Below are 26,569 nucleotides of genomic sequence, written 5' to 3'. Positions count from 1 at the left end.
AGAGGAGAATGAGATGGGGACTGGAGCAGAGTGTGAACTCCAGAGGGAAGGTCAGACCTGGCTTTAGTGTGAACTGCCAGCTGTCCAGGGCGGGGCAGCAGAGCACCGGTGGCTGGGTAGCTGGTGCAGGAAGAGGGAGGGCAGTCCACGGTTGGGCGTGGAATCCCGGAGCCTCTCCATTAATGCCGGGAAAGAACCACTGCCTCTGCTGGGAACACAGCGGGCCCAGAGGCCTGAGAGGCTGGGTGGGGCTCAAGAGGGCCCCGAAAGTGATGTTAGCTTGGGCCTCGGTCCAAGGAGAGGCAGGGGCTGGAGAGCACGCCCGCCGGATATGTCGCGGCTCCTGCTCTCCCCTCCCACAGCGTGTCTGCCGGGACTACAACTCCCGAGGTGCACCGCGCCGGCCAGCGCCGCCACGCCACGCCCCTCCTCTCGCACCATCCCCATCCCCACCCCCTCCCACCTCCAGTCCCAGACCCGCTGCAGCCCGAGCTGGGGGAGCGGATCGTGGTGGGGAGGGGAGCGAGGCAGGCCACCCAGGGGGCAGCGGAGCTGTGGCCTCTCCCCACCAGGAGGCCCTGGATCCCACTGGACACTCCGCGGGCACACCGACCGCTCCTCCAGAGTCACCCACGCCGACCCCTCCCCTCTTTGGACTTCTTTCCCATCCTTCTTGTCTTTACCCTCCCCACCCTTCCCTGGGTTGCGGAACGCCGCCCTCTCCTCACTCCCGGACCAGCCCTTCTCGTTGCCTCTCTTCCCTAGAGATGCGATGAGCCTGTGCCCCGGCGCCCTCATCGCCGTCCCGGGCACGGTGCCCGTCCAGTGCCCGTGCTGGGGAGGGAGTACTCCGCGGCCCCTCCGTGACGCCCCTCCCTTGGGGAGCCTCCCAGCTGGAGTCCCTGGGCCCTGCCCCAGGGGACCCAGCCAGGGGGTGGGCTCTAGAGCGAGGCGGGTGGAGAGGAGGAACGGGGCCTTGGGCGCCTCTGAGATGCTCCCAAGCGCCAGGGGGGGCCGAGCGAGGCTCAAGCAACCGGGCGGCAGGCATGATGCCCTCGCCTAGTGACTCCAGCCGCTCGCTTACCAGCCGGCCCAGCACCCGGGGCCTTACCCACCTCCGCCTCCACCGCCCCTGGCTGCAGGCCCTGCTCACGCTGGGACTGGCCCAGGTTCTCCTGGGCATCCTGGTGGTCACCTTCAGCATGGTGGCCTCCTCCGTTACCACCACCGAGAGCATCAAGAGGTCCTGCCCATCTTGGGCTGGATTCTCGGTGAGTTGGGTGCACAGTGGTTGGGTGGGGGCGGCTCCTTGGGCCCCACCCCTCCACACCAGCTGCCAGTCCAAATCCTGGCCTCTCCTCCCTCTCCTGGTCCTCTCCTTCCTTACAGGGCTGAGTGCACCCTGTGGTGAGGAGCTCACTCAGGTGCCTCCCCTGCCAGGCTGAGCCTGTGCCCACTCTGTCCCCAGCTGGCGTTCTCCGGAGTGGTTGGCATTGTGTCCTGGAAGCGGCCATTCACTCTAGTGGTAGGTGCCAGGGTGTGGTGCCCACTGGGGGGCAGGTGCCCAGCACCTGAGGGGCTGTCCCTTTATGCCCTCGAGAAGGGAACTGGCTCTCCAGTTCGTGTCAGCCCTGCACAAGTGTGTGTGAGGAAGGGTGGTGCCCTCCGTGGTGGAGGGGCACTCCTGAGGGTCCTGGCCTGAACCTGCACCCTTTTCCCCCCAGATCTCCTTCTTTTCGTTGCTATCGGTGTTGTGTGTCATGCTGAGCATGGCCGGCTCTGTTCTGTCCTGTAAGAATGCCCAGCTGGCCCGAGACTTCCGAGACTGCTCCATGGTGAGATCTGAGGAGGGAGAGCGGAGAGTAGTTGGGGGAGCTGTGTGGGACGCCTGGGTGTGTCCTGACTCAGACTGCCTCACCGTCCCCACTTCCACTCAGGAAGGAAAGATGTGTGTGTGCTGCCCCTCTGTTACCCTCCTCCGGCCCTGTCAGGGCTCAGGGCAGGAACTGAAAGTTACCCCTAACTCCACCTGTGATGAAGCCCGAGTGGCCCTCAAGGTGAGCCCGCACGCCCACCTGCACCATTCTTCTTCCTCCCCCATGCGTCCCCTCCTGGGGTCCTCACAGGCCGAACCTGTGGGATTTACGCCTCCCCAGGCCCCTCTCACATCCCCCTTCCTTCCCCAGAACCTGCTCTTCAGCGTCTGTGGGCTCACCATTTGTGCCGCCATAATCTGTACCCTCTCAGCTATTGTCTGCTGCATCCAAATCTTCTCCCTGGACCTTGTGCACACGGTGAGGGAGGGCCAGGGTCAATGCCAAGCAGGTATGATGGGGGCGGGGACTCGGGTTGAGGGGGTGTAGCTAAAGCGGGGGCTTCTGGGCTGTGGGCCACCTATGAGGCATGTCTATTATTGTAGGGATGCTTGGGGGACCACAGAGGGGGGCGAGGAGGGGAATGACAGGGAGTGAAAGAAGTATGTCATGCCAGGCTAGGGCCAGGGGAGGGGGCTTAGAGAGTGGGACTAGAAGTTGGGCGGAGTCAAGAAGGTCCTAGATGGGGGTGGGGATAAAGGGTTGATGTTCTGGAGGCGACAGAGAGCAGGTGGTGATTCTGGGTGCAGACCGGGTCATAAAGAAGTCGTTTCTAGATGGGCAGGGCTAGAGCTGGAGGTCCTTGGTGGGGACAGGGTTAGAGGAGGAGCTTGTTCCGGCTGAGGGAGGGGCCCAAACTGAGCCTCTTGGGGGGGGGCAGAAAAATGTAGATAAAAGAGGAGTTTGGGAGCCAAGGAGCTGCGTTCCCAGAAACCAGGCTTGCTGACCTGCTTGTTCCCCAGCAGCTGGCTCCTGAGCGCTCAGTCTCAGGCCCCCTGGAACCTCTGGGCTGTACATCCTCGCCCCCAGCCCCTCTCCTGCACACCATGCTGGACTTGGAGGAATTTGTACCGCCTGTACCCCCACCTCCCTACTATCCCCCAGAGTACACCTGCAGCTCAGAAACAGATGCACAGAGGTGAGGCCCGCTGGACCCTGCTGAGGGAGCTCCGGCAGGGGGAGGGGGCGGGGCTGCAGCCTGGGCTGGTGGGGAGGGTCTTTGTGGAGCAGGAGCTCTCCAGGCTTTGACCCTCTTCCCCCTCCTGCCAGTATCACCTACAATGGCTCCATGGACAGCCCAGTGCCCTCGTACCCTACTGACTGCCCCCCTTCTTATGAGGCCGTCATGGGGCTACGAGGAGACAGCCAGGTAAGAGCAGGGCTTGCTGTGGGCGAGGGAGCCGGGGCTAAAGCCCGGAAAGCTGAGTGAGTTGGCCAGTCACCGGATACAGATAATAGTTCTCACGATCCTATAACACTAGTGCACCACTTTGATCTTCCCTAGAGCGCAGTGAGGTGCGTGGCGTAGGAACTATTATTTCTATTTTACACATGCGGGAACTGAGGCCCACATGAGTGACTTGTGCAAAGGGACACAGCTGGCCTGCCCTCCAGGCCCCCAGTGCGCTGTCCAGCACACGAGGGGTGCCGTGTCAGTATGTGGGGCTGGACTCTTGACCCTTGTGCTTTCTGCAGGCCACTCTGTTTGACCCTCAGCTTCATGACAGCTCCTGCATCTGCGAGAGAGTGGCCTCCATTGTAGATGGTGAGCAGAGAGTGGTGGGTGGGGGCACACACAAGGGCCAGCCGGCTAGGATAGCAGAGCTGGGGGCGGAGGAGAAAAGGGGGAGAGGAGGCTGAATTGGTGGTGTAGGGACAAGCGAGGGCGGTGGCTTCTTGGAACCCTGGACTTATCTGTCTCCTTTGAGATAAAACTGGAGGCAGCCTGGCCCCCCAGAGGGCCGGAGAAGAACTGCCCAGGCCGGGTGGGGCTGGTGCTACCCAGCGCCCCCTGCCGCCCACAGTGTCCATGGACAGCGGGTCTCTGGTGCTGTCAGCCATCGGCGACCTCCCGGGGGGCTCCAGCCCGTCTGAGGACTCCTGCCTGCTGGAGCTGCAGGGCTCCGTGCGCTCCGTGGACTATGTGCTCTTCCGCTCCATTCAGCGTAGCCGCGCGGGTTACTGCCTCAGCCTGGACTGCGGCCTGCGCGGCCCCTTTGAGGACAGCCCGCTGCCCCGACGGCCGCCGCGGGCCGCCCGCTCCTATTCCTGCTCTGCCCCGGAGGCCCCACCCCCGCTGGGTGCCCCTACAGCCGCCCGCAGCTGTCACCGGCTGGAGGGCTGGCCGCCCTGGGCGGGACCCTGCTTCCCGGAGCTGAGGCGCCGGGTCCCCCGGGGAGGCAGCCGGCCAGCTGCAGCCCCTCCCACCCGAGCCCCCACCCGCCGCTTCAGCGATAGCTCAGGTTCCCTCACCCCACCGGGGCACCGGCCTCCTCATCCGGCTCCCCCGTCCCCGCTGCTGCTGCCACGGTCCCACAGTGACCCCGGCATCACCACCTCCAGCGACACCGGTGAGCAGCACCCCCACCCCGCCCCCACCAAGGTTCAGGAGGGTAGGTACTGGGAGGTGGAGGGCCAGTGCTGCCAGAGATCTGGGATACTGTCGTTGTCCCCCAGGAGAAAGTGTGAGTCGCCCCTACGGCAGACCCTTCTCGAGTGTTCACTTCCTAGAAAAAACAACATGAGTGTAGCTTCGTGGCTGAAAGAGCAGGATTTGTTCTTTGAAACAATTCTATAGCTCCCAGCTTGGGCCAGTTACGAAGCCTTAATTTCTCACCTGTAAAACAGGTGTCACAATGGTACCCCAACCATAGGTACGGTAGAGTTACTGAGAAATGAGATAACGCGAGGAAAATGCTTAGCCTTGGCACAGGAAGTGCTCATTACCCCCATGTGTGCCCGCCCCAGGGAGGCTGCCACTGTGAACGATGCTGCCCCCATCCCTTTGTTGGTGAACTAACAGAGGGGATGGGGCGGGGGATCTGTGAAAGTGCCTCTGGGCTTGAATTCTCACAGGAGGGTGGTGGGCTGCGTGGGCGTCCACTGAGCATGCCCACTAGGTCCGTTTCTCTCCCCAGCTGACTTCAGGGACCTTTATACCAAAGTGCTTGAGGAAGAAGTTGCTTCTGTTTCCTCTGCAGATACAGGTCAGGCATGTGGTCAGTGCCCAGGGGTCGGGGCAGGGTGTGCTGCCTGGCACTCTCTGCACGTGTATCCCTGTCCCTTTCCACCCACAACCTCTCTGTCTCTCTCTGCAGGGCTCTGCTCTGACGCCTGCCTCTTCCGTCTAGCCCGATGCCCATCCCCCAAGCTGCTGCGTGCCCATTCAGCGGAGAAACGGCACCCTGTGCCCACCTTCCAGAAGGTCCCCCTGCCCTCGGGCCCTGCACCCGCCCACTCCCTAGGGGACCTGAAGGGCAGCTGGCCAGGCCGGGGCCTGGTCACTCGTTTCCTCCAGATGTCCAGGAAGGCCCCAGAGCACAGCGGGAATGGAGCCCATGGGCATAAGCAGGTAGGCATTAGGAGAGCCTGGGAATATATCCAGGAAAGCCCGGAGCTTCCGGTTGGGTTGGGCCACACTGATGCCCACTCCTGTGTCTCTTCAGGTGCCCAGGAGCCCGTGGGGCCGGCCAGGCCGAGAGAGCCTCCACCTTCGAAGCTGCGGCGATCTGAGCTCCGGCTCCTCCCTGCGGCGCCTCCTGTCTGGCCGCCGGCTGGAGCGTGGTACCCGACCCCACAGCCTCAGCCTCAATGGGGGCAGCCGGGAGACTGGGCTGTGACCGGGGCTTCTTGCCACACTGAACAGATGAATACTGGGGCCGTAGGCACCAGCTGGTTGGGACCAGCAGCCCCCAGCATTCCCTTGCACTGGCTGGCACAAAAAGAAATCCGCTGAACACCCCCCAAAAGAATCCCTTTCCCTCCTACCTCTGGGGGCTCCTGCTGCTTGCCTCTGCTCCTCTGGCCTGTGGTGCATGGGTGTTCAGGCTGTGGGGGAGATGCCCCTGCTTACAGCACTGGAGGAGGAAAAGTCCTGACCCCCCAGCACGAGAGTAGCTCTCTTTGATTTGCCAGGGCAACTATGGCCGGACAAGGCATGTCCCGGGTGTTTAAGCATAGGGGGCTGTGTGTCTGTGCAATTGGGTGGTGAGGCATGAAGTCATAAAAATCTGGCTGGCCTCTCAGCTCTGCCACCTCTAGCTGCATGACCTTGGGCAAGTTATTTAACCTCCATTGCCTGACCTGTAAAAAATGGTGAGGACAAATGTTTCTAAAGCTCTTAACACACTAAGCCTTCAATAAATTTCAGTTTTCCCCTTCTCTTCTGGATCATGCTTTATCACCAATGAAATTTGTTCTAGCATCTCTCATAGTTAAGAAAACTCTCCCAAAACTCGTACATTTCTTTCCAGCTGCCACACTGTATCTCTCCTCCTTTTCATAGAAAAAGGTTTTCTTCCTTCCCTGAACTTACTCACTCCCACAGCTCCTTACTCTACCTCTCCTCAGGCGCTACTCTGACAGTTTTCAGTAACCAAAAGATATCAGACCCAGTGACCGTTTCTCTACCTGCATCTCACTTGACCTCTAAGAAGCATTTACTCAGAAAATCAGCGTCTTTCCTCTTGACTTTTTCCCTTTCTAGTCTTTGAAGACATTCTCCTCTTTTTCCTCCTACTTTATCCTCTCCTTACCCTTTGCAATTTTTATACCTTGCTGGATTCCTTAACTCCGGCGGGCCCCAGGGCTCTCCCCTCAGCCCTTTTCTACTTCCACTGTCTGTTGATGTCTCTACCAAAACCCACAGCTCCATGGCTTTAAATACCAGCTATGTGTTCATGGAGAACTCCCTTCTTGACCTCTCCATGCGCTCCAACCTCCAACTTGAATCTTTTCTGGGATGTCTAAGGGCATCTCAGCCTCAACATGGTCACAACTGAACTCTTGATTCCCACCCCCAGTACCTGTTCCTCTTACAAGTGTTCCTTCTCAACAAGTGGTGCTGCCACTCACATAGCTGCACATTCCAGAAGTTTGGGACTCATCCTGATTTCTTTGCCCTCAAGCAACACGTCTGATCCTATCCTGAATTTATTCACGTCTCACCAGCTACCCAGTTCAAGCTACCAGCCTCTAAATGCATCTATTTCCATTCTAACTAACAGTCCATTCTCCACTGGCAAAATGGTAAGAAATCATGTCACATCAAGGTTCCACCCAAATCTAATGGCTTCCCATTGTATTTAGAATAATCTCCAAACTCCTTCTGAGACGATGGTCAGCGCCTTTTCGCCAGCTCTTTCCCAAGTATTAAACGCGCTATCCTGTGGCCACTGCCCCCACCCCAGTCATTTTCTCACACTGCCACATTGTTGGGGACACTTAGCACTATCTAGAATTACTTTGGTTTCGTCTGTGTGATCCCATGGAATGTAAGCTCCTGAGAGCAAGGACTGGCTCACTGCCCTGGGTCTAACACTTAGTAGGGCCTCAACAAACTCAAGTTACTTAAGTAACAGAGTGGGGCCTGGGAAGCTTCCCGACCCTAAGATACTGGCGACAGCCGCGTGCCCCGCAGGGAAGGAAGGGAGGAAGGAGGGGCGCTGTCCACAGGTGGCGGCAGGCTGCGAGGCTTCTTGAATAATTCACCATCATAACAACCCCGCCTCAGGGAGGGTTGGGGTGCGGCCAGGACGACAAAACGAGGTAGGAGCGACTAGAAATCGGTGCTCCCAAAGGGACAGTTTCTGGGCACTGAATGTTCCCTATCCTGAGGTTCTCGAAGGAGGAAGCTCAAGAATCCTGCTCAACTTCCGGGGGCGGGACTCATTGAGGGAATTCAGTCTCCCCCCTCCCCCCGCCCATGACAGGGTGTGGGCGGGTGTACGCCAAGGCGCACGCGCGCTTCTCGCCTCCCCGTGACCCCCGAATACGCTTGCGCCGCATCTGGGCTACGGCTGGTCAACGAGAACCGTTCGTCCCTAGGAAGACCAATAGGGAGCGCGGAAGGGGCCTGCGTCCTGCCCCCTGACTTATCCGAGAGAGGCCGGGTGCCGCCCCGCCTCCTGCGCGTCCCGCGGATGCGCGTCCCGGGGGCGCAGCCTCTCCCGCGCGCGCTGCAGAGCCCCCTTCTCCAGCCCCACCCACCCGGCTCTGCGGGGCTGCAGTGGGGTTTCCCTTCGCCTCCGGATGGGGTTGCTGTTTCGCTTCGCCCACGGTAGGCGCACTGGATGTGGCACCGTTTGCGTCGTAACTCTCCCCTCCCTGCGTTTGCACTTCTCCTTTGCGTCATTGTTATTATTTGTAGGGATGGTCGTCATTTAGTAACGAAGAAGAAGGGATCGAATCTTCGAATCCTCCTCTTGTTTTTTGAGGGGTGGAGTGGGAATAAGGCCTGTGTAATCGAGCTATTCTGCAGTCATTCGACACACGTTCAGTGGGCACTGGACCAGCGCCCCGCGCGCCGCGGGGATACGCCTGGGAGCCGGGTCAGACTGGTCCATCCCCTCCTGGGCTTACGCACCGACCCAGCAGCAGGCAAACGAGTTAGCAGGCCACTGGGCGCCGTAACTGACATTAAGCCACTTGTACAATTAATTCATTGTGATAAGAGCTACAAAGGAAACGTAAGGGCTGTGAGCTTGTGTTACAGGAGAGGTGTGTGTGGAGGGAGAGAATTTTTTGGAGAAAATGACGTCTGAAGCGAGTTCTGAAAGACGAATAGGCATTAGCTAGGCTAAATGGAGGTGAACAGGGATGCGAACCGAAGGAAAACCCTTTACGAGGACTCAGGTTCGAAGGATGTAGAACAAGGGGACAAGTCCTGTGGCCAAGGGGACAAGTCCTGTAGCAGGTTCCAACTGGCAGCTGGTCTCCCTGTCTTGGCACTTGCCCCCTACAGTCTGATTTCTACACAGCAGCCAAAATGACCTTTTAAAAATATAAATCTGATCTTCTCATTTCCCTGCACCAAACTCTCCAGTGGATTTCCATCTTAGAACAAAATTCAGACTCCTTGGCCACCAGGGCCCTGCAGAAGCTGGCCCCCGGCCTCCTCTAAAGTCATGTCTTACAATTGTCCCCCTCACTGGCTCTATCCAGCACGCCCTACCCCTTTATTTTGCTTCATAGTTCTCATGGCCACATGAGATTGCCTGGTTTTGTGTCCACCAGCTTCTAGGACATAAGCTCCAAACAGCTAGGAGCTTAATCATCGTATTTGTTGCTGCAGCCCCAGGATCTAGACCAGTGCCCGGCACCTAGTAGACGCCCGTTATTTGTTGAATGTGTGAGTTGGGGAGCTCATTGAAGGGGTGCCTAATCCAGTCAGAGGTGTCAGGAAAATGGTACTCATGGCAATAATAGTAAGGCTGAGGCATTCGTGATGGAAAAGAGGAGTTACTCATTTTTTTCAAGAGAGAAAAAGAAAGGACTGGTGGCACAGAGGAGAGCAGAGGCAAGGTGGAACGCAGCCTGTGAAAGGAAACCGGATGCGGCCGAATGGAGCATATGGTGCAAATGGAGGGGTGAGACGTGAGGGTGGGACAAAGATCCCGGAAGCCCTCTTGAGGGCAGTGTGGAACCCACAGAAGGAGTGGAGGACGGAGAGTGTAGCTTCGGAATTTATATTTTAATTAGACCATCCAGTTCTTCGTGGAGAATGGATTGGAGGAGAAAAGGGGAGGTTAGGAGGCCGAGAGAGAGATGCTTTTGTAGTTCAGGAGAGAAATGATGGGGAGAAGGGGCAGGGGGTACAGTCAGGGAGGAGCCCCAGGTTCCGGGAGGAAGGGCTTCCATTCATGGGGAAAGAACACAGGAAGAAGAGCAGGCTTGGCGGGGGAGGGGATGATCTCATGATACATGTGACAGTTTACTGGATTAAAATCTGAGGTGTATGGGAGACACACAGAGGAAAGGTCTGGAAGGCAGAGTTCTCATGACCACATGAAATTGCATTACACCGCAGGAGAAAGATTGGGGTTGGCGGTGGGGATTTGGGAACCAAAAGCAACTAGAAGGTGATCGAAGCCATGGGGTTGTCTCTTCAGAGCGGGCGTGATGTACAAGAAGACAAGGCCTCGAATAAAACCTCAAAGAACACCTGCAGGCAGAAAGAGGAGGGGAAGCCTGCAAAGGAGAAGGAGCAGCCAGAAAAGTGGGGGCGACATCCAACCAGGAGAGGGCAGAGTCATGGGAACACAGAAGAGCACTTCAGGAAGGGAGGGGTCCTGTGTCAACTGAGGTAAAAAGTCAGGTGAGAGCGGGTTTGGAGCCGGGAGGACCGAGTTGGCCTTTGGAGAGGAGGAAGTCTGAGAGAGGGCGCATCGAGTGTAGCAACTCGGTCCAGAAGTTCGGCATGAACAATAACATTACATGCAGTGTTGCATTAACTCCTCCTAACAACCCTTGTGGCGAGCGTTTTGGAGATGAGGAAACAAGCTCAAGAAGTCAAGTCACTTCCCAGTACCTCAGAGGTAGTGAGTCATGAAGCGAGGATTTACATCTGTGATATCCCTCCGGTGTCCATGCTAAAACACCCTTCCACATGTCTTCTCCTTTAGGGGACAAGAGAGAAAGGGTGGCTGCCAGAGGAAGCAAGAAATAAGGTAGAGGTCTTGGACACGCGTCTCCTTTGACTACCAGAGGGAAGAAATAAAGGCTGAATAACTATAATGGTTATACTTCCTGCCCCCTCAGGCCCAGAACAGTGGGAATGTGCCCGCAGGTCATGGGTGTTCAGTATTTGAAGCCGTCCTTCCTGTAGCCTGAGCCAAGCCCCCTCCGCTGGGTCTCCCTGACCCCAATAATCATGTTCAGAGTTAGGTTCATTCTTTCTGAAGTTCATTCTCCCTCAAACCACACCAAGGACGCCCCTGAAACACCGACAGGCAGGGCCTTGCGTAGTGGACTGTGATTGATAACAACGTACTCATTCAGCAAACACTGAGCCCCGATTCTGTGCTTGCCTCTGAGTGGAATGTTTTGAGGTTCCAAAGAAATAGGACCCATGAAATTTACTCTGCACGTGTTTATAACATTAAGGAAGGCTAAAAATATGCTACTGAAATATCAGGGAGCATATTTCTTGGACTCTTTCAGGGAGCATATTTCAGGGAGCATTCTTGGACATAACGACTAAAAGTGGCTTGGCCTTCAGGGTAGGACGGATCTGAATTTAGGCTTCGTTCTGCCACTTATCTACCGTCTCTTGGTCTCAGTCTTCTCATCTGTAACATGGGCCTGTCGGGCCAATGCATGTAATAAGCACTCACGAAAGATTGGCTATTATCTTGAGAAAAAAATACAGGATAGCGCGTGAGGGTCAAGTCCTTTCCGTTTGCTCTGGGCTTTACCGGGAATGCCGTGGTTATTGTTTCAGAGTTGGTTAATCAAACTATTGTAACCATTGTGTAGTATATACATTTTCTTAAACTTACACAGTGTTATATGTCAATTACATCTCAATGAAGCTGGGGGGAAAAAAGAGTTGGCTAATCAGATGGGTGCGAGAGGGAAGCCATACCCTCGTCAGGGGCAGACGGGGTCTTACTGGAGAAAGGAGTCATTTTGGGGACCAGTCATCAGGAGGAGTGGGGTATCTTCAGATCAGAAACCAGAGCTGAAAGGTCGGGTCTTGGGTTGATTGGTTTATTCATTCATCCGTCTGGTATTTTTTGAGCATCTACTATTCTGTGCATGGAATGAGAAAGTGTCTCTCTTTGATTTGACCTTGGAGGTGACAGTGGGACTTGGGGGAGGGGGTGGGCGTCCTCTTTAGGGAGTTGGTTTGAGGCTTAAAGAGCAAGGAGCATATGACATGGAACCTAACCAGTCTCCAGGGCTGGAGTTTGCTGCCAGAGCCAAGCCGCAGCCTGGCACAGGGCTGGCCCAAGTGGAATCGGAACTCCACTGCTGGGTCAGCCAAACTATTTTTGCACTTCTACTCTTTTATGTTCATTTCCCAGTTGTCCATCCATGGCATTTAGCTACATCTTTTAAAAAGGGGACAGAGGAACACACTATGGCCACCTGGTACACCTAGTGGGCACTGCACAGAGTCCAAGGCGTTTGAGGTGACTCCCTAGGGCAGTGGTCGCTCCCTAGGGGACATTTTGGGAACTTGCGTCTTTAGTGGAGACCACTGTTAAGAGGCACTTTGAGGATTTAATGGAGCCCAGGAAAAGGTAGACGTTCTAGAACATGCCGGACAGCCCTGCACAAGAAAGAATGGTCTCTCATTCTCCTTGACTTTGGAAATTTCTGCTCAACAACATATGCAAATATAAAATCAAATATAAATCAGCAGGACTTTATTATGTAATAATGCAGAAAAGATTTACAAGAACTTTTCTTCTGGAAAAGTCCAATGATTTAGAAGATCATTATGGAGAAGGACGCTTAAATAAAATAAAATGCCTTGAAATCACTGCACCTGCCTACTCAGTGTATTAGAGCATTTCCAACTATGGAATATGTTTAGTTGAATATTTTCAACACTATAGTTGCAGTTCCTGAAAAAGCAACGAGCCAACTGCAAATATGTCATAAAATTTTTACTAGCTTAATTGAGGTGAAAGTTACAGACTATAAAAATCTCCTTTTAAGTGTACAGTTCAATGATTTTTAGTAAATTGACTGAGTTGTGCAACAGTTAACCTCCATTCCCCCCCCCCCCCAGCTCCAGGAAACCACTAATCTGCTTTTCTGTCTGTATAGCTTTGCCTATTCTAGAATTTCATAGAAATGGAATCATATGATTTGTGATCTTCTTTGCCAGGCTTCTTTCACATAACATAATGTTTTTGAGGTTACTCATGTCGTGGCATGTATCAGTATTTTGTTCCTTTTTATTGCCGCGTAGTACTCCATTGTGTGGAAATACCACAGTTTGTTTATTCATTCACCAGTGGATGAACATTTAGGTTGTTTCCATGAATACTGCTGCTCTATAAACAGTCACAAGCAAGTCATCGTGTGGGTGCATGTTTTCATTTCTCTTAAGTAAATACCTAGAAATGGAATTGCTGGGTCATATGGAAACTCTATGGTTATCATTTTGAGGAATTACCAAACTGTCTTCCACAGCGGCTGTGCCATCTGACATTCCCACCAGTAACATACGAGTGTTCCAATTTCTCCACCTCCTTTCCAACACTTGTTCTTGTCCACCTTTTTTATTATAGCAATCCTATGCAAAGTGGTATCTCATCGTGGTTTTGATTTGCATTTTCTTTTTTGATTTGCTTTTCTTTTTTCTTTTTAAAGGAGGGTGCAGCTCACAGTGGCCCATGCAGGGATCTAACTGGAAACCTTGGTTCTAAGCCTGGGTTTAGTGTTAGTAGCACCACGCTCTAACCAACTGAGCTAACCGGCCACCCCTTGACTTGCATTTTCTTAATGACTGATGTTGGTTGAGCATCTTTTCCTGTGCTTGTTGGCCATTTGTATATTATCTTTGAAGAAATGTCTCTTTAAATCCTTTGCCCATTTTTAATTGGGTTATCTTTTTGCCATTACGTTGTAAAAGTTCTTCATATGTGTATTTTGGATACGAGGCTCTTATCAGGTATGTGGTTGCAAATATTTTCTCGCATTCGGTGGGTTGTCTTTTTACTTTCTCGATGGCATCCTTTGAAGCACAAACACGTTTCCCTTTTCATTTTGATGAAGTTCAGTGTGTCTTTTTTTTCTTCTGTCACTTGTGTTTTGGGATCATATGTAAGAAACCATTGCCTAATGAGATTCTGGACTTTAGCTATGATGACACTTTGGGGACCCTTGGAAGGAGGTAAGAGTATTTACATGTGGGAAGGCATGACCTATTGAGGGCCAGAGAGTGGACTGTGGTAGATTGCCTCCTAGCTGGCCCCAGACGATCCCTGCCTCCCAGAGTTTACACCTTGTTTGGTCACCCCACCACACAGTATAGGGAAGACCCGTGAAACCAATATTGCAGATGTGATGATGTGTGACGCCTGAACTAGGACATGGTGGCTTCTGCCTTGCTCTGTCTTCGGTCACTCACTCTGGAGGAATCCAGCCACCATGTTGTGAGGACGCTCAAGCAGCCCAGTGGAGAAGTCCACATGGTGGGGAACTGAGGCCTCCTGCCAACGGCCAGCTCCGCCTCACCACCTGTGTCAGTTAGTGGCTCCTCTTGGAAGCAGAGCTCAGCCCAGTGAAGCCTGAAGGATGACTGCAGTCCTGCCAACGTCTTGGCTACAGTCTCATGACAAACCTCAAATCGGAGCTGTCCAACCAGGCCACTCCTGGCCCACCAAAACTGTGTGAGATAACAAATGTTTATTGTTGGTTAAAAAAAAAAGAACAAAGAAACCAGTGCTGAATCCAAGGTCACAGAGATTTACTCATATGCTTTCCACCAGGAGCTTTGTAGTTTTGGCTCTTACATTTGGGTCTAGGATCTATTTTGCTTTAATTTTTGATGATGGAGTGAGGTAAGGGTCTAAGTTTATCTTTTCCACGTGGATATCCAGTTGTCTCAGCACCATTTGTTAAAAAGACTGTCCTTTTCCTTATTGAATTGCCAAGACTTAGAATCAAATAATAAATTTGTGGAGACATGTGGATATTAAATTTGTGGAGACATGTGGAATGCACTGACTTAGTCATAACGATTGGCTTTTAAACATTTCAATTCATCATATATTTAATACTTTTGCAGCATAATGATAATTACATATTATGAAAATGACATATGATGAAAATTACATATTGAAAGTATTTATTAATACATGGGCTGGTTTTGCTTCTGTTATTTCCTAATTTATTCCATTTAGGTTAGTGCAAGATCTGAGTACATTATGTCTCCTAGGTAATCATGCCTACGCGTTTTCTTATCGAAAACATAATTTATTGTCAAGATAGTCCAATTATTTTTCCTTCATATTCCAATTAAGGCAGCTATACTGATTCTTTTAAATTATGTGTGTAGGGAAGCCATGGTATCTATACGTTTATTTCAGGATTGTAAAGAGTATGTTAGAAAATACTTGGCATGAAAAGGGGGTGCTTGGGCTGTTGGGCTGAGATCTTGAGGGTGGGGAGAGTGATGCTCAGGGACAGGAGCAGAGCCACCCCTCCCCAGCTGAAAACCAACCATTCTTGCCCATCTTGGGAGTTCTGGGTTTTGGTGCGCTCTTGAAGCCATAGACCCTAACTGGTGTCTTTGGAGAACTTGGAGAACACGGAGAAATGTTGTTGCCACGTAGCCAGCATTTCAGAAGCCAACTTGGCCTTCATCTTGGGCAGGTAGAACCCTCTGTAAAAAAGAAGGGGCGATTTTAAAACAACGCAAAGCACACAGAGCAGACTGACCCAGCAGCTTTGGAGAACAAGCAGCACCTCGTGGTGTAGTATTTGGCATACCAGGGGCACTCGTTAAATGTGTGGTGTGTTTAGCCAAGGGACTCTGAGTAGCCAGGGGATTCAGGGCAATTTAATGACCTTTCTTAGGCTCCTCATCTCTAAAGTGGGGGAAAGAATAGTATCTGCCTCGTGAGAATGAAATGAGAGTAAGTGTCTAATGCACACAAAGTACTCCCTAAATATTAGCCCTTATTATAATCAGCTTTAGAAGATGAGATCCGTAAGCCTCAAGGGAAAATCAGACTGGGAGAGAAATCTGTACGATGACGTGGTGTGTCACAAACTCTGTTCCCACAGAGCGCAATAGGAAGGGGAGGGGGCCCCGAACAGAGCAGACTATGTCTACAAGCATTGCTTAATAACGCCGTGAGGAATGCATGAACTAGAGGGAAGTAAGGTATGGATCCCCTGTCCTCCTCCCAAAAGAGTCCTGTGCCGCATTTCCTTGAAAAACAGGAAGTCTGGATGGGGCAGATACTGACACATTGATGATAGTTCAATCCAGTTCAGGAGTTTGGTACCTCCCCACTCGATGTCAGGCCGTTTACCTAGAATGAGTAAGACATTCTTTGACAGAACTCCGTAAACATAGACGCAGCTTGCTGCGATATTTGGTGTCCAGCAGCGTACTAGACACACACGATGGTACTTACACGTTACAACAGTGCTATGAGGTAGGAGCTGTCACTCCCCTTTTATAGGTGAGAGACTGAGGCTTCGAGTGAGTGAGTCATTTATCGAAGGTCAAACAGCCAGTAAACAGTGGAGCCAGGCTTCAAACCCAGGCCTCACTGAGACAGTACTGAAGTGCTATGGAAACCTAAAGAAGAAATGATTGACTTTACCTGGAGTGTGCCCGGAAAGACTTCACTAATTACAGAAAGACACAACAAGCAGTTGCTGAGCACCTCCCATGTGCCAGACACCAGCGTCTGTCACTCATTCCGGGAATGACCCTGGGAGGCTGCGTGCGGTGTCGCCTGCCGAAGGGCAGGGAGTTGGTCAGGTCATCATTGCGTGTGTCATTCCCACTAAGTCAGGTGTGGTGTGGTCCATGTGTGATGTGGTTGTAACAGCAGGACTAAGGCTCCAGCTTGTACACTTTCAGTATCTGAAAGACTTTACACGGCCTCCCCATCCTGTGAGAAAGCAGCCGCATCTGACGTGAAACAAGCGTGGCCTCAGACTGCAGTGTTGACCCCTCCCTCGGGTCCCACCATCCCTCTGCCCTGGGCCCATCCTCCCTGCACTTCACTGCTTACTATTCCCTGCTCTGTCTCTTCCAGGAAGCCTTCCAGGATTAGTTCCCTCCCTCCATGCACACTCACTGTCTTTATCTTGTCTGCGTGTCTGACTCCCCGCCTGCTTCACGAGCCTCTGCAGGGCAAAGCCTGTCGTAATCATCTCCCAGTATTCTGCACAGTGAACCTCTTTCATTAGTATTAGCTTTGTTAGTATTACTTTCACATTTTGTTCTCAAGAAAGTCACGTGCCTGCGGTGGTTCCCATCCTCTGGGATCTGGGAGCCTCTACCCAATCCCCCACTTAGACCTTTGATCTGCATTCTTCCTGAAGTTGTCATTCCAGAATTTCACAGGGTGTATAATCGCCAACAGCCTGGAGGAAGCCAGGCGCCCTTTACAAGTATGGTTGCAGTTGCCTCACTTCCTGCATCATGTGACTGTCCCGTCGTCATCACATGACCCGTCCACTCTATTATGCCGGAAAGAACCCGAAAGGCTAGTCCGCTGTGGGTAGCTACCCGGGTACCTGCATCCCTACTCTCGTTGACTGAACCCTCTGTCTTCTCCAAGGCTTGGGAGCCCTGCAGCCTTCTCATCTGGTGATGGAGCTTTCCAGACAGGTGAGTGAGCCAGGGCTCCCCACTGCGCTTGTCTGCTTCTGGAATCCTGGCCATCCAGGCTCTGGAATTCAATGAATGACAGACTCTCCTTGGACTCAGGCCGTCATAGCACTTTGATGGAGGGACAGAAGGAGGAGGGGAGCGGTTGAGGGAGAAATGGGTGGGTAGAGGGGAGGAGGAGGGTCCTGGTTGGGGTGGGCAGAGAGCTGTCGCTAGCAGAGGGCCTGTTCCACCCCATTAAAGGTGGGAGACAAAGCTGTGGGCGGCCACAGGCAGCCGAGCGCTGCCCAGGAGAGTAGTTGGGGGTGGAGGGGACCTTGCCCTTCAGCCTCCCCTCATTCTGTTCTCAGGAGTGTCCCAAGCCCCTGGGCAGGGTACATGTGGTGGCTGCCAGCCTCACCGGGTTGCTTCTACTCCAGGCAGTGTCTTGGGCATCAGGTGAGTGCCTCGAGGAGGGAGGTGTACCCGAGACTCCCTTCTTGCCTATGGTCCTTCGGAGCCTTCTGGCAAACTGGTGGTGGACTTCAGTAGGTAACCGAGTGACTGAGACCGCCCTCGGGGTGGGGGGATAGCCGGAGGACCTCTGAAACCTGTGTGCCTCCCTGCTGACCAGTGTGCCATCGCCCGGCCTCGTGCTTCAGCCCATCGCTCTGCTCATGCGCCCCCCTGCCCTTCTTCCCTCCCAGGTGCCCGCCCCTGCATCCCGAAAAGCTTCGGCTACAGCTCAGTGGTCTGTGTCTGCAATGCCACGTACTGTGACTCCCTTGACCCCCTGACCCTGCCTGCCCCTGGCACCTTCAGCCGCTATGAGAGCACACGCAGCGGGCGCCGGATGGAGCTGAGTCTGGGGACCATGCAGACCAACTGGACGGGCACAGGTAACCAGTACACCCCTCACCCCTGAGCCAGGCTGGGGTCGTCCTGGAGCTGAATCGCGCCAGACGTCACACGGGTTTCTCCCCTGTGGGCTGACACCCCTGATTCCCTGCAACGTCCTCAGGGCTGCTACTGACCCTGCAGCCGGATCAGAAGTTCCAGAAAGTGAAGGGCTTTGGAGGGGCCATGACAGATGCTGCTGCTCTCAACATCCTGGCCCTGTCACCTGCTGCCCGGAATTTGCTACTGAAATCGTACTTCTCTGAAGAAGGTGAGGAGGAGGGGGACGAGAGGACAGTGCGCTTGGTGCTTTGATGGGTCCTCACTTCCACCGATCCCTGATTCTGGGTTCTCTCTTAATGCCCAAACAAACCAGAGTTGTTCTCCCGTGGCCCACTGATTGCCCAGGGACTCTCAGGCTCAGAAGGCCTGTGCTTCAGGGAGCCCACGTTCCCTTCGGTCCTGACTCAGACATCATTTAGGACGGGCAGCTGGTCGGCCGCGTCCCGCATTCCCCCGCTGGCTCAGATGCCCCTCTTTTCCTGCAGGAATCGAATACAACCTCATCAGGGTGCCCATGGCCAGCTGTGACTTCTCCATCCGTACCTACACCTATGCCGACACCCCTGATGACTTCCAGTTGCGCAACTTCAGCCTCCCAGAGGAAGATGTGAAGCTCAAGGTGGGCACTGTGGCTGCCAGGCCCTGGTGGCCCTGACGCCTGGTGGCTGAGAAGCCTCCGGCTAGCGCACTGTGCAGACAGAACCGGGCCCCTGCTCCGTGTTTGGTCCTGGGGGTGGGAGGGCGGGGGCCAATGGCAAGGCCCGATGCACTGGTTGGGCCAGTCTGTCTATGTTCCAACGCTGGGTGTCTCTCCTCACTACCTTTGTTTCTAGATACCCCTGATTCACCAAGCCCTAGAAATGGCCAAGCGCCCTGTCTCACTCTTCGCCAGTCCCTGGACATCACCCACTTGGCTCAAGACCAATGGGGCAGTGAATGGGAAGGGGTCACTCAAGGGTCAGCCGGGGGACCGCTACCACCAGACCTGGGCCAGATACTTTGTCAAGTAAGGGAGCAGCAGAGGGGTTTGGACCAGCTGCCCCTCTGGGACCCCCTGGTCTGTGTCCCATCCTGGTTCTGCCTCCAGATCTGCCCCTCCTCAGCTCGCCTTTTTACTTTCTGGGCCTTACAGATTTGGGACCCCCATTTCTCCCCCTTACTGGGCCTGTCCCCCCAGGGTCTTGGTCCGCTTTCGTGGTCATGCTCACAACACCCTTCCCCTGCCAGGTTCCTGGATGCCTATGCTGAGCATAAGTTACAGTTCTGGGCAGTGACAGCAGGGAACGAGCCCTCTGCTGGGCTGCTTAGCGGGTACCCCTTCCAGTGCCTGGGCTTCACCCCGGAACACCAGCGAGACTTCATCGCTCGTGACCTGGGTCCCACGCTCGCCAACAGTGAGCACAGCAGTGTTCGTCTGATCATGCTGGATGACCAGCGCTTGCTGCTGCCCCGCTGGGCACAGGTGGTAAGGCCGTGACCCCCATGGGTACCTGTGACCCCCAGATCCAGCATCCAAATGACTGGCTCCCAAACAGAGTGCCTTCCCTGCCCCAACTCGACTCCTAGAGCACCCTGGGCTGGGTCCAGGTGTCCAGGTGGCACCCATGGGGCACTGGGATGGTGGTGACCCCTCTGGATGTCCAGGGCCCCGTGGGTGTCCCTTCAACCCCCCCCCCCAGTTGTGTTCATCTCACTGCCCATTTCTCAGGTCCAGAGCTCCCTGTGTAGGGCCCAGTTCAGTGGTCTCCTTCCCCTCCCCGTCCCCGGTGCAGGTGCTGGCGGATCCGGAGGCCGCTAAGTACGTTCATGGCATCGCTGTCCATTGGTACCTGGACTTCCTGGCTCCCGCCAAAGCCACCCTGGGGGAGACACACCGCCTGTTCCCCGACACCATGCTCTTTGCCTCGGAGGCCTGCGTGGGCTCCAAGTTCTGGGAGCAGAGTGTGCGGCTCGGCTCCTGGGACCGGGGGATGCAGTACAGTCACAGCATCATCACGGTGAGCCCCGCCCCCCGCCCCGCCCCGCACGCTGCCCGCCCTTCCTCGTCTCCGCGGAGGATGAGGACAGGCCCTCCTCTCCAGCTGGCTTGCTCTGTGGGGCAGATTTCAGGACGTCGTGATTCCCTGTCTTGCCTTCCCCTCACAGATTCCCCCCCACACTTGTTCTGAAGGCTTGGGTCTCAGGCAGTTCCATCTGCCTGGGAGTCGTCGGTTTCTTGTCTCTCCTTAGGTGCTAAGGATACGACCCCCCTCCCAAGGCTGAGGCAGCAGAGCCCGTCTCCATGGCGTGACCCTTAACCACGTTATCTGGGGACCCAGCGTGGAGCCTTTGTCTCTCTGCCTTGTTCCCACCCTAGAACCTTCTCTACCATGTGGTCGGCTGGACCGACTGGAACCTCGCCCTGAATCCCGAAGGGGGACCCAACTGGGTGCGCAACTTTGTCGACAGCCCCGTCATCGTGGACATTGCCCAGGACACGTTTTACAAACAGCCCATGTTCTACCACCTCGGCCACTTCAGGTGAGTGCAGGAAGGGCACCCGCACTCCACGCCAGGCCCAGCCTCACCGGCACTGGCTTATATCACCCCACGAGGAGCAGGGAGGTGTTTAGGGTGGGAACCTTGAGAGGCACACCTGTCCCTCTTGCGCCATCTGGGCAAGAAGTGACTTGATGGCATCAGACACAGACAGCCCCTGAATGCCTGCTGCTCGGCTGGGCGGCAGGAGGGCATGGCGTGCCAGCAGCGTGGCTCAAGAGCTGGAATTAGGGTGGAGGTTTGACAAGGGTTTGGGGGTGACTTCTTGGGTGAGAGGTCGATGGGAGCTGAGCTGCCAGAGGCAGAGGGGCTGGGCTGGAGTCCCTGGGTCCCTGACGACGCCTGTCCCCACTTCAGCAAGTTTATTCCTGAGGGCTCCCAGAGAGTGGGGCTGGCTGCCAGCGAGAAGAACGACTTGGAGACAGTGGCCCTGATGCACCCGGACGGCTCTGCAGTTGTGGTCGTGCTGAACCGGTGAGAGCAGCAGCAGGGCCTGGGGACAGGGCTGAGGGCGGGGCAGTGGGCGGGGCAGGGCCACACGCTCAGCTCCTCCCCTCCCCCCACCCCCAGCTCCTCTAAGGATGTGCCTCTCACCATCGAGGATCCTGCGGTGGGCTTCCTGGAGACTCTCTCACCTGCCTACTCCATTCACACCTATCTGTGGCGTCGCCAGTGAAGGTGCAGATGCCCAAGCAGGCGCCTGGGCTCGACATGGGCATTAAAAGGGACAGAGTCAGCTCGCATGCCGTCTGTGGCTAAAGAGGGTACAGCAGGGCCGGGGTGAGCTGGTGACGTAACCCAGGAGCAGTGGTTTGGGTGACTCACTCTCCCCTCTAGCTGGTGCCAGGGGCTGGAGGCCCCTCGGGAAAGGCTTGGGGAGGCCGAGTGGCCCCCCACCCCCAAGCTTGTGTGATCGTGTGCTCTGTGCTGGTTGCCTGTGGAAACTGGGCCCAGGCCCAGGGTGAGCTCACTGTCTGTACAAACACAAGATGGGAGTGGGGGGGGAGTGGGGGACGGAGAGACTAGGAAAGCTGGACCCAGAACCAAGGACTGTGTCTGTCCTGGAGATGCAGGAATGGGCCCTTGTACAAGCAGTGTCAGGATCAGGGCACAGGCAGCTAAGAAGCCAGGCATTGTGGGAGGGCTCAGGCACCCACACGGCCCCTCGGCGTCAGCTGGCAAAAACGGTGGCCCCTTAAAGGACGGAATGTCTGATCCCAGTCAGTGTGATCAGGTTTATTCTGGGGGGACACCCCATTTCTGGCTGTACCAACAATGGGGAGACACAGGGTTCTCTGGAATGCATGACAGTAGAAAAGTCCGTCCTGGGAACACGAGGACCAGTCATTCCTCTTCGTCCTCCTCGGCCATGCCCAGCGCCCGCGTGTCTGGGGTCCGGGCAGGTGCTGCCCGCTGGATAGAGACAATGCCGCTGAGCAAGGCATAGCCCACCATGGCCGCCAGCCCCGCCAGCACGGAGAGGATCTGGTTCCGGCGCCTGTACGGCTCCTCCTCAGTCTCTGGGCCTGCTGGTGTCTGGCGTGGAGGTGGCACCTCAGCTGACGGGCAAGGAAGGAAGGTGGGTGGGGGGGCTCGTTCCTGGACCCCTGCCCACTGTCCCAGGGGCCAGTGCCCCCTCCGTCTGGCCTTACCTCCATCCCAGGGGAAGTAGAGGCTGAGGATGTGGGTGCAGTAGGCACAGAGGTTGGGCAGCCCCCGCAGGTGGGCCTGCAGCTTCCCACTGGGCAGCTTCGCCTGGAGCAGCAGCGCCAGGTAGCTGAAGACAAAGGCGTCGAGGGAGGCAGGGCTGCAGCAGAGAGGGAGGGGTGGGATGGAGTGGCCCTGGGCCGCCAGGGGAGGAGAGGACACAGTCTGGACCTGGTGTGGGGGGCTGCCTAGGTGGCGCCAGCCTGGCCCTGAATGGGACTCTATGCCAGGGTTGCATAAAGGGCACATTGAGTGCTCCGCAGGCCCCTCCCGTGCCTGGCGGCCCTCCCACCCTCCTGTACCACTGGGGCGGCTCCAGCCCCACACACAGCCCCACTGTCACCAGACCCGGTGTCTGTCCCGAGGACCGCCTGTCCAGAGCCAGCACCCACCCCGGCCCCTGCAGCTACGTCTGAGCCGGCATCTTCTTCCCAGCCACCTCTTACTCCCCTGGAGTCAGACTCACGCGTCTCCAAAGAAGAATCTGTGAGAGCCCAGGCGCTGAGCAAGGAGGGTCAGGCATTCCAGAGCCTCTTGGTAGAGCTACAGGGAGGACAGGTAGGCTGCGGCTGCGGGCGGGCGGGCGGGCGCCGGCCACCTCCCCTGCAAGGCGCTCCCGCTGCTGGCGTCAGCCTCGGCGCCTCGTACAATAGCCGCCTGTCCCAGACGTACCTCCTTCTCCAGCGCCTCCTCGTCCTCAGGCCTGTGCTCGCCACACAGCAGCTGCAGCCGCTCCATGTGCAGCCGCTGCATGCGGCCAGGCAGGAAGAAGTTGAGGGGAAAGGGCAGAGCCTCTGCATACCACTTCCGGGTCACTTCCACAAAGTTCTTGCTGTCCACCCAAAACGTATGGATCTGCGTGGGGTACACAGCAAGGGAGAGGCAGGTCTGGGCCAGTGCGCCTGCCCGACTCCAGGTGGGCTTCCGATCCCCGTCCACTCCAAGCCTGGGGCGGGGGTGCCCGCCCCCCTCCCTCGCTGGCCACGGACCCTGGCAGGCCTGGCCACACTCACTAGCACTGGGAGCAACTTCTCCTCCAGCAGAGACATGAAGGCTAAGGTGTCGGCCCCTTGGCGGGCAGACAGGTCGTAGTCGGCATTGTACTTCTGTGGAGGAAACGGCCACCATGAGATGGATGGTGGGGGATTCCAGGGCACGTCCCCAGGGGCACCCCGTCTGGTGCCACCGCCACTGGCCTCTGAGTGTAACGCAAGCAGAGTAAGAAGCTTTTCCCACCGAGGCCCCCTGGCCTGGGCACAGCCAGTAGCCTGTTGCTGTTGGCGGGAAGCCTGGGCCTTGGAGCCCGCTGGCCGTCAAGGTCCCGCGCCTACTGGGGGGAGGAAGGAAGGCCCAGCCACAAACCAGGACGAGCTCCCAGAGTTTCCACAGAAAGGTGGCAACATGCCTGCTGACGGCAACTTTCTAACAGTAACTTCCCCAACCCAGACACCACAAAGCTAGCAGCGTGGAGCTCAGAGGCAGGTTGGGCCTCTAGCCACGCCTCAGGAACTAAGGGACGCCATCCTTGTGCTCCTGGGACCCAGTGAACCCATGCCCAGGGCCCCCTGGCTTGTTCTTGCAATGCCCAGCTCTTCATGATTTCCTGTATTTCATTCCATGGCCCAGGCTCCACCATCACGCACATTCCAACTGTACCCCAGGTCTCAGGCTGCCACAGTGTCCTAGGCAGCAGTGTCTGTTCCCCCCTGCACATCCTGAGTAAGCTTTGTCCCCAAATAACCTCCTGAGCACGATCCTTAAATCAGTCTGAGCCTCACTTTCTCCGCTGAGGAATGGGGACACTGATCTCCCAATATGGCTACCAGGAGAAAACGCTGGAAACTGGCAAAGCTATGCTCATACATAAGGAAACTGCAGTGATCCAGTCCCTGCCAGGAACTGTGGCTTTTACCTGCATCCCTTCTCTCCGTGCCTCCCAAGCTTCCATTAACTTTCCAGCTCTTTAATTTTTGGAGAAAGAAATGAAGAAGAGGGTCCCACTTCTGACAATGTGTTCCCTTTTGGAACCAGACCAGGAAAGTGAGAACTCTTGGAAAGCATCCTGGCTAAGCCCCCTAGTTTTACAAATCAGGAGCTTATGGCTGTGGGACGTTAAGCGATTTGCCAAAAGTCACACAGTCAAGGACAGAGGGAAGAGCAGAGCCTACCTCCCCACTCTTCTTGTCACGCTCTTGCAACTTCCCTACCCTGGCTCTACGCCTTGTCCACCCTGAGCCCCATATCCTGCCCAACCTGGTCCCTGGAAAAAGGCAATGGCCCTTAGAAGTCCCTTTCTGAGCTCATCTGAACTCCCTTCTAGTCTCCTTTCCCTTCCTTGTGTCATGAGCTTGTCATCTGTCCCCCTGCCCAGCAGGCTGAACGCACTGTGCCTGTGGATGTCCCCACCGTGCCCCAGCTTAATCTCTGGCCTCCTACTCACTGCATCGCACCAACCTTGCGTGTGTCTTCCCATCACACCATTGTTCCTTGAAGCTCTGGGCCACCTGTGTCTAGCTTGGCATATACTCGGTACTCAATAAATGTATGTTGCACTGAACTGACTGGACTTTCCTCACTGGCAGCCCCCCTACCCAAGCCACCTACCTCTTTTCGAAGGTGGGTGATGATCTTATGTGGTACTGAGATGACCTCTCCATGACTGGTCCGAAGGGCAGGCAGAGTTCCTGACATTGAGAGAGAAGAATGCCCACCAGACCCTTAGCTGCCTGTCCAAACATGTCTGCACCACGTCCCTATCTATCTCCTGTTCCTCCCCCTGTACCCTCACTCCCTTCCTCACCCCACCAGGGATACTAGGTACCTGAAGGGCTCCGCCAGGGATTGCTGATTTTGTGCACCTTGAGGGGGGCACCAGTAAATCTGGCGTAGGTCTGCAGGAAAGGAAGCAGAAGGCAGGGAGGCCAGAGACATGGCCCCCATGGGGAATCAAAGAGAGAAGTAACATTTATTGAATACTTGTTGTGCTATGGTATATGCTTAGTACTTGCCTCACACACACGAAAGAGGTGAACATTACTATGCCCATTTTACAAAGGGCGACACAGGACTGAGGTGATGGACACAACCATGATTACAAGTCAGCCAGAAAAATCCTTCCCTCTGTCTCCTCTCCTACCATCTGCCTGGTGAACACCTATCCTCAGAAGTTTTTTGTAACCAGTATATCCCTTTTCTTAGAGGCCCTGACATGCCCTTCCCGGTAGTCTGTAGCCTGTTTCTACTGATACCTTAGCACCCGAACATTTTATCCCATTTCTTTGCTGACGTGTCTGCCTTTCTGTAAACAACTCCAGGGGAGAGACCAAGCTTTATTTATCTTCGCATGCCAATGTCTGGTATTTGGAAGAGGCCTAATACTTGCTTATTAAATGATGGACTGAATGAAATGAGTAAATCTAACTCCAGAGCTCGCTCTATAGAGCCTCACTGTGGGCCTTTTGGTTCAAAAAACAATAAGCTCAATATACACTGTTTAAGGAGGAGGCGGAGGAAGAATAAGAAGAAAGGGCGGCTGGGGAGACGACAGAAATGCCAAGACGGAGAACCCTGCGGCTGTTCAGCTTTAGGAAAGCTTCGGGGGAAGAAACAAGCGCACAGAGAGGAGAACGGAGCTCCCCAAGGTCACACAGCCAGTAAATGGAGGAGCAAGGACTGAAACCCATTTCTTGAACCCCCGACCAGGCCTCTTTCTATTGCTGCACAAAACCTAGGCTGCTAAAGCATAGGGCACTGAGCCCATATCAGCCGGGCACGTTCTTTGATTGCCTCAGTTTCCCCCCCCCAACGCCCGGGCTGAGGCGCCCTGGCAAAATCCGGATGATCGGCTAGTTCGGGGCCCTCCCTAGTCCTCCAGGGCGCAGCAGAGCACGCCGGCACCAACCCTCACCAGCACCGCCAGGCTGTCCAGGTCCACTGACGGCAGCCCCCAGCCCCCAGACCAGCAGAACAGCTCCATGGGCGCCGCCATCTTGCCCGCCCTCTGTCCCGGAAGCACCTCCCTCCCCGCGTCTACCCGGCCCAGCGCGGGCCCGCCCTCCGCCGCCGCCCGTCGGGTCGCTCGAGGCGGCCTGGGGAGGGAGGCCCCGGAGGAGGCGCGGCTTCCTGGGGCCCGTGAGGCGGCGGGACGGCGCGGGGCGGAGCCGAGGGCTTCTGGGAGGGCGGCCGCCGCCAGATGCAC

At 55.6% G+C, this 26,569-nt stretch overlaps 3 protein-coding genes and 1 long non-coding RNA gene across 13 annotated transcripts; 2 read left to right on the top strand and 2 right to left on the bottom strand.

The window, feature by feature from the left end:
* The first annotated feature begins 56 nt into the window (after positions 1-56).
* Positions 57-6,254, top strand: ENTREP3 (endosomal transmembrane epsin interactor 3). Of its 3 annotated transcripts, none has more exons than XM_019711880.2 (12): positions 57-1,271; positions 1,469-1,525; positions 1,725-1,835; positions 1,938-2,057; positions 2,187-2,294; positions 2,840-3,012; positions 3,144-3,243; positions 3,570-3,639; positions 3,899-4,444; positions 5,012-5,080; positions 5,192-5,445; positions 5,540-6,254. In XM_019711880.2, exons 1-12 carry the CDS (start codon positions 1,047-1,049, stop codon positions 5,711-5,713), a joined length of 2,007 nt encoding a protein of 668 aa, XP_019567439.1. In that variant the 5' UTR covers positions 57-1,046; the 3' UTR covers positions 5,714-6,254. The 3 variants fall into 3 exon arrangements, with proteins under 3 accessions (XP_019567439.1, XP_019567438.1, XP_074174972.1); XM_019711879.2 differs by having other exon boundaries at positions 2,837-3,012; XM_074318871.1 differs by lacking the exon at positions 5,012-5,080 and having other exon boundaries at positions 2,837-3,012.
* Positions 6,255-7,975: 1,721 nt separating this feature from the next.
* GBA1 (glucosylceramidase beta 1) lies at positions 7,976-24,928 on the top strand. Of its 6 annotated transcripts, none has more exons than XM_019711860.2 (13): positions 7,987-8,151; positions 9,983-10,188; positions 17,138-17,187; positions 17,538-17,625; positions 17,874-18,065; positions 18,188-18,334; positions 18,612-18,745; positions 18,960-19,132; positions 19,354-19,591; positions 19,899-20,123; positions 20,483-20,646; positions 21,022-21,138; positions 21,235-24,928. In XM_019711860.2, exons 3-13 carry the CDS (start codon positions 17,170-17,172, stop codon positions 21,338-21,340), a joined length of 1,602 nt encoding a protein of 533 aa, XP_019567419.2. In that variant the 5' UTR covers positions 7,987-8,151; positions 9,983-10,188; positions 17,138-17,169; the 3' UTR covers positions 21,341-24,928. The 6 variants fall into 6 exon arrangements, with proteins under 6 accessions (XP_019567415.2, XP_019567419.2, XP_019567418.2 ...); XM_074318878.1 differs by having other exon boundaries at positions 7,989-8,151; positions 16,899-17,187; XM_019711856.2 differs by lacking the exon at positions 9,983-10,188 and having other exon boundaries at positions 7,976-8,151.
* On the bottom strand, positions 14,699-16,110 carry LOC141568591 (uncharacterized). The gene is made up of 3 exons (XR_012491756.1): positions 15,977-16,110; positions 15,806-15,871; positions 14,699-15,216 (listed from the first exon to the last, which is right to left on the bottom strand). It is a non-coding gene; the product is annotated as an uncharacterized LOC141568591 (long non-coding RNA).
* MTX1 (metaxin 1) lies at positions 21,886-26,525 on the bottom strand. Of its 3 annotated transcripts, none has more exons than XM_019711864.2 (8): positions 26,279-26,432; positions 25,193-25,262; positions 24,976-25,055; positions 23,385-23,477; positions 23,044-23,226; positions 22,838-22,914; positions 22,317-22,471; positions 21,886-22,223 (listed from the first exon to the last, which is right to left on the bottom strand). In XM_019711864.2, exons 1-8 carry the CDS (start codon positions 26,357-26,359, stop codon positions 22,009-22,011), a joined length of 954 nt encoding a protein of 317 aa, XP_019567423.2. In that variant the 5' UTR covers positions 26,360-26,432; the 3' UTR covers positions 21,886-22,008. The 3 variants fall into 3 exon arrangements, with proteins under 3 accessions (XP_019567423.2, XP_019567422.2, XP_019567421.2); XM_019711863.2 differs by having other exon boundaries at positions 26,273-26,408; XM_019711862.2 differs by having other exon boundaries at positions 21,886-22,471; positions 26,273-26,525.
* Between the last annotated feature and the right edge of the window lie 44 nt (positions 26,526-26,569).

This window comes from Rhinolophus sinicus, linkage group LG14 (genome assembly GCF_036562045.2).
Source record: "Rhinolophus sinicus isolate RSC01 linkage group LG14, ASM3656204v1, whole genome shotgun sequence".
NCBI classification, from domain to species: Eukaryota; Metazoa; Chordata; class Mammalia; order Chiroptera; family Rhinolophidae; genus Rhinolophus; species Rhinolophus sinicus.
Note: the sequence above shows the minus strand (reverse complement) of the source record. Positions and strands in the feature narration are given on the sequence as shown.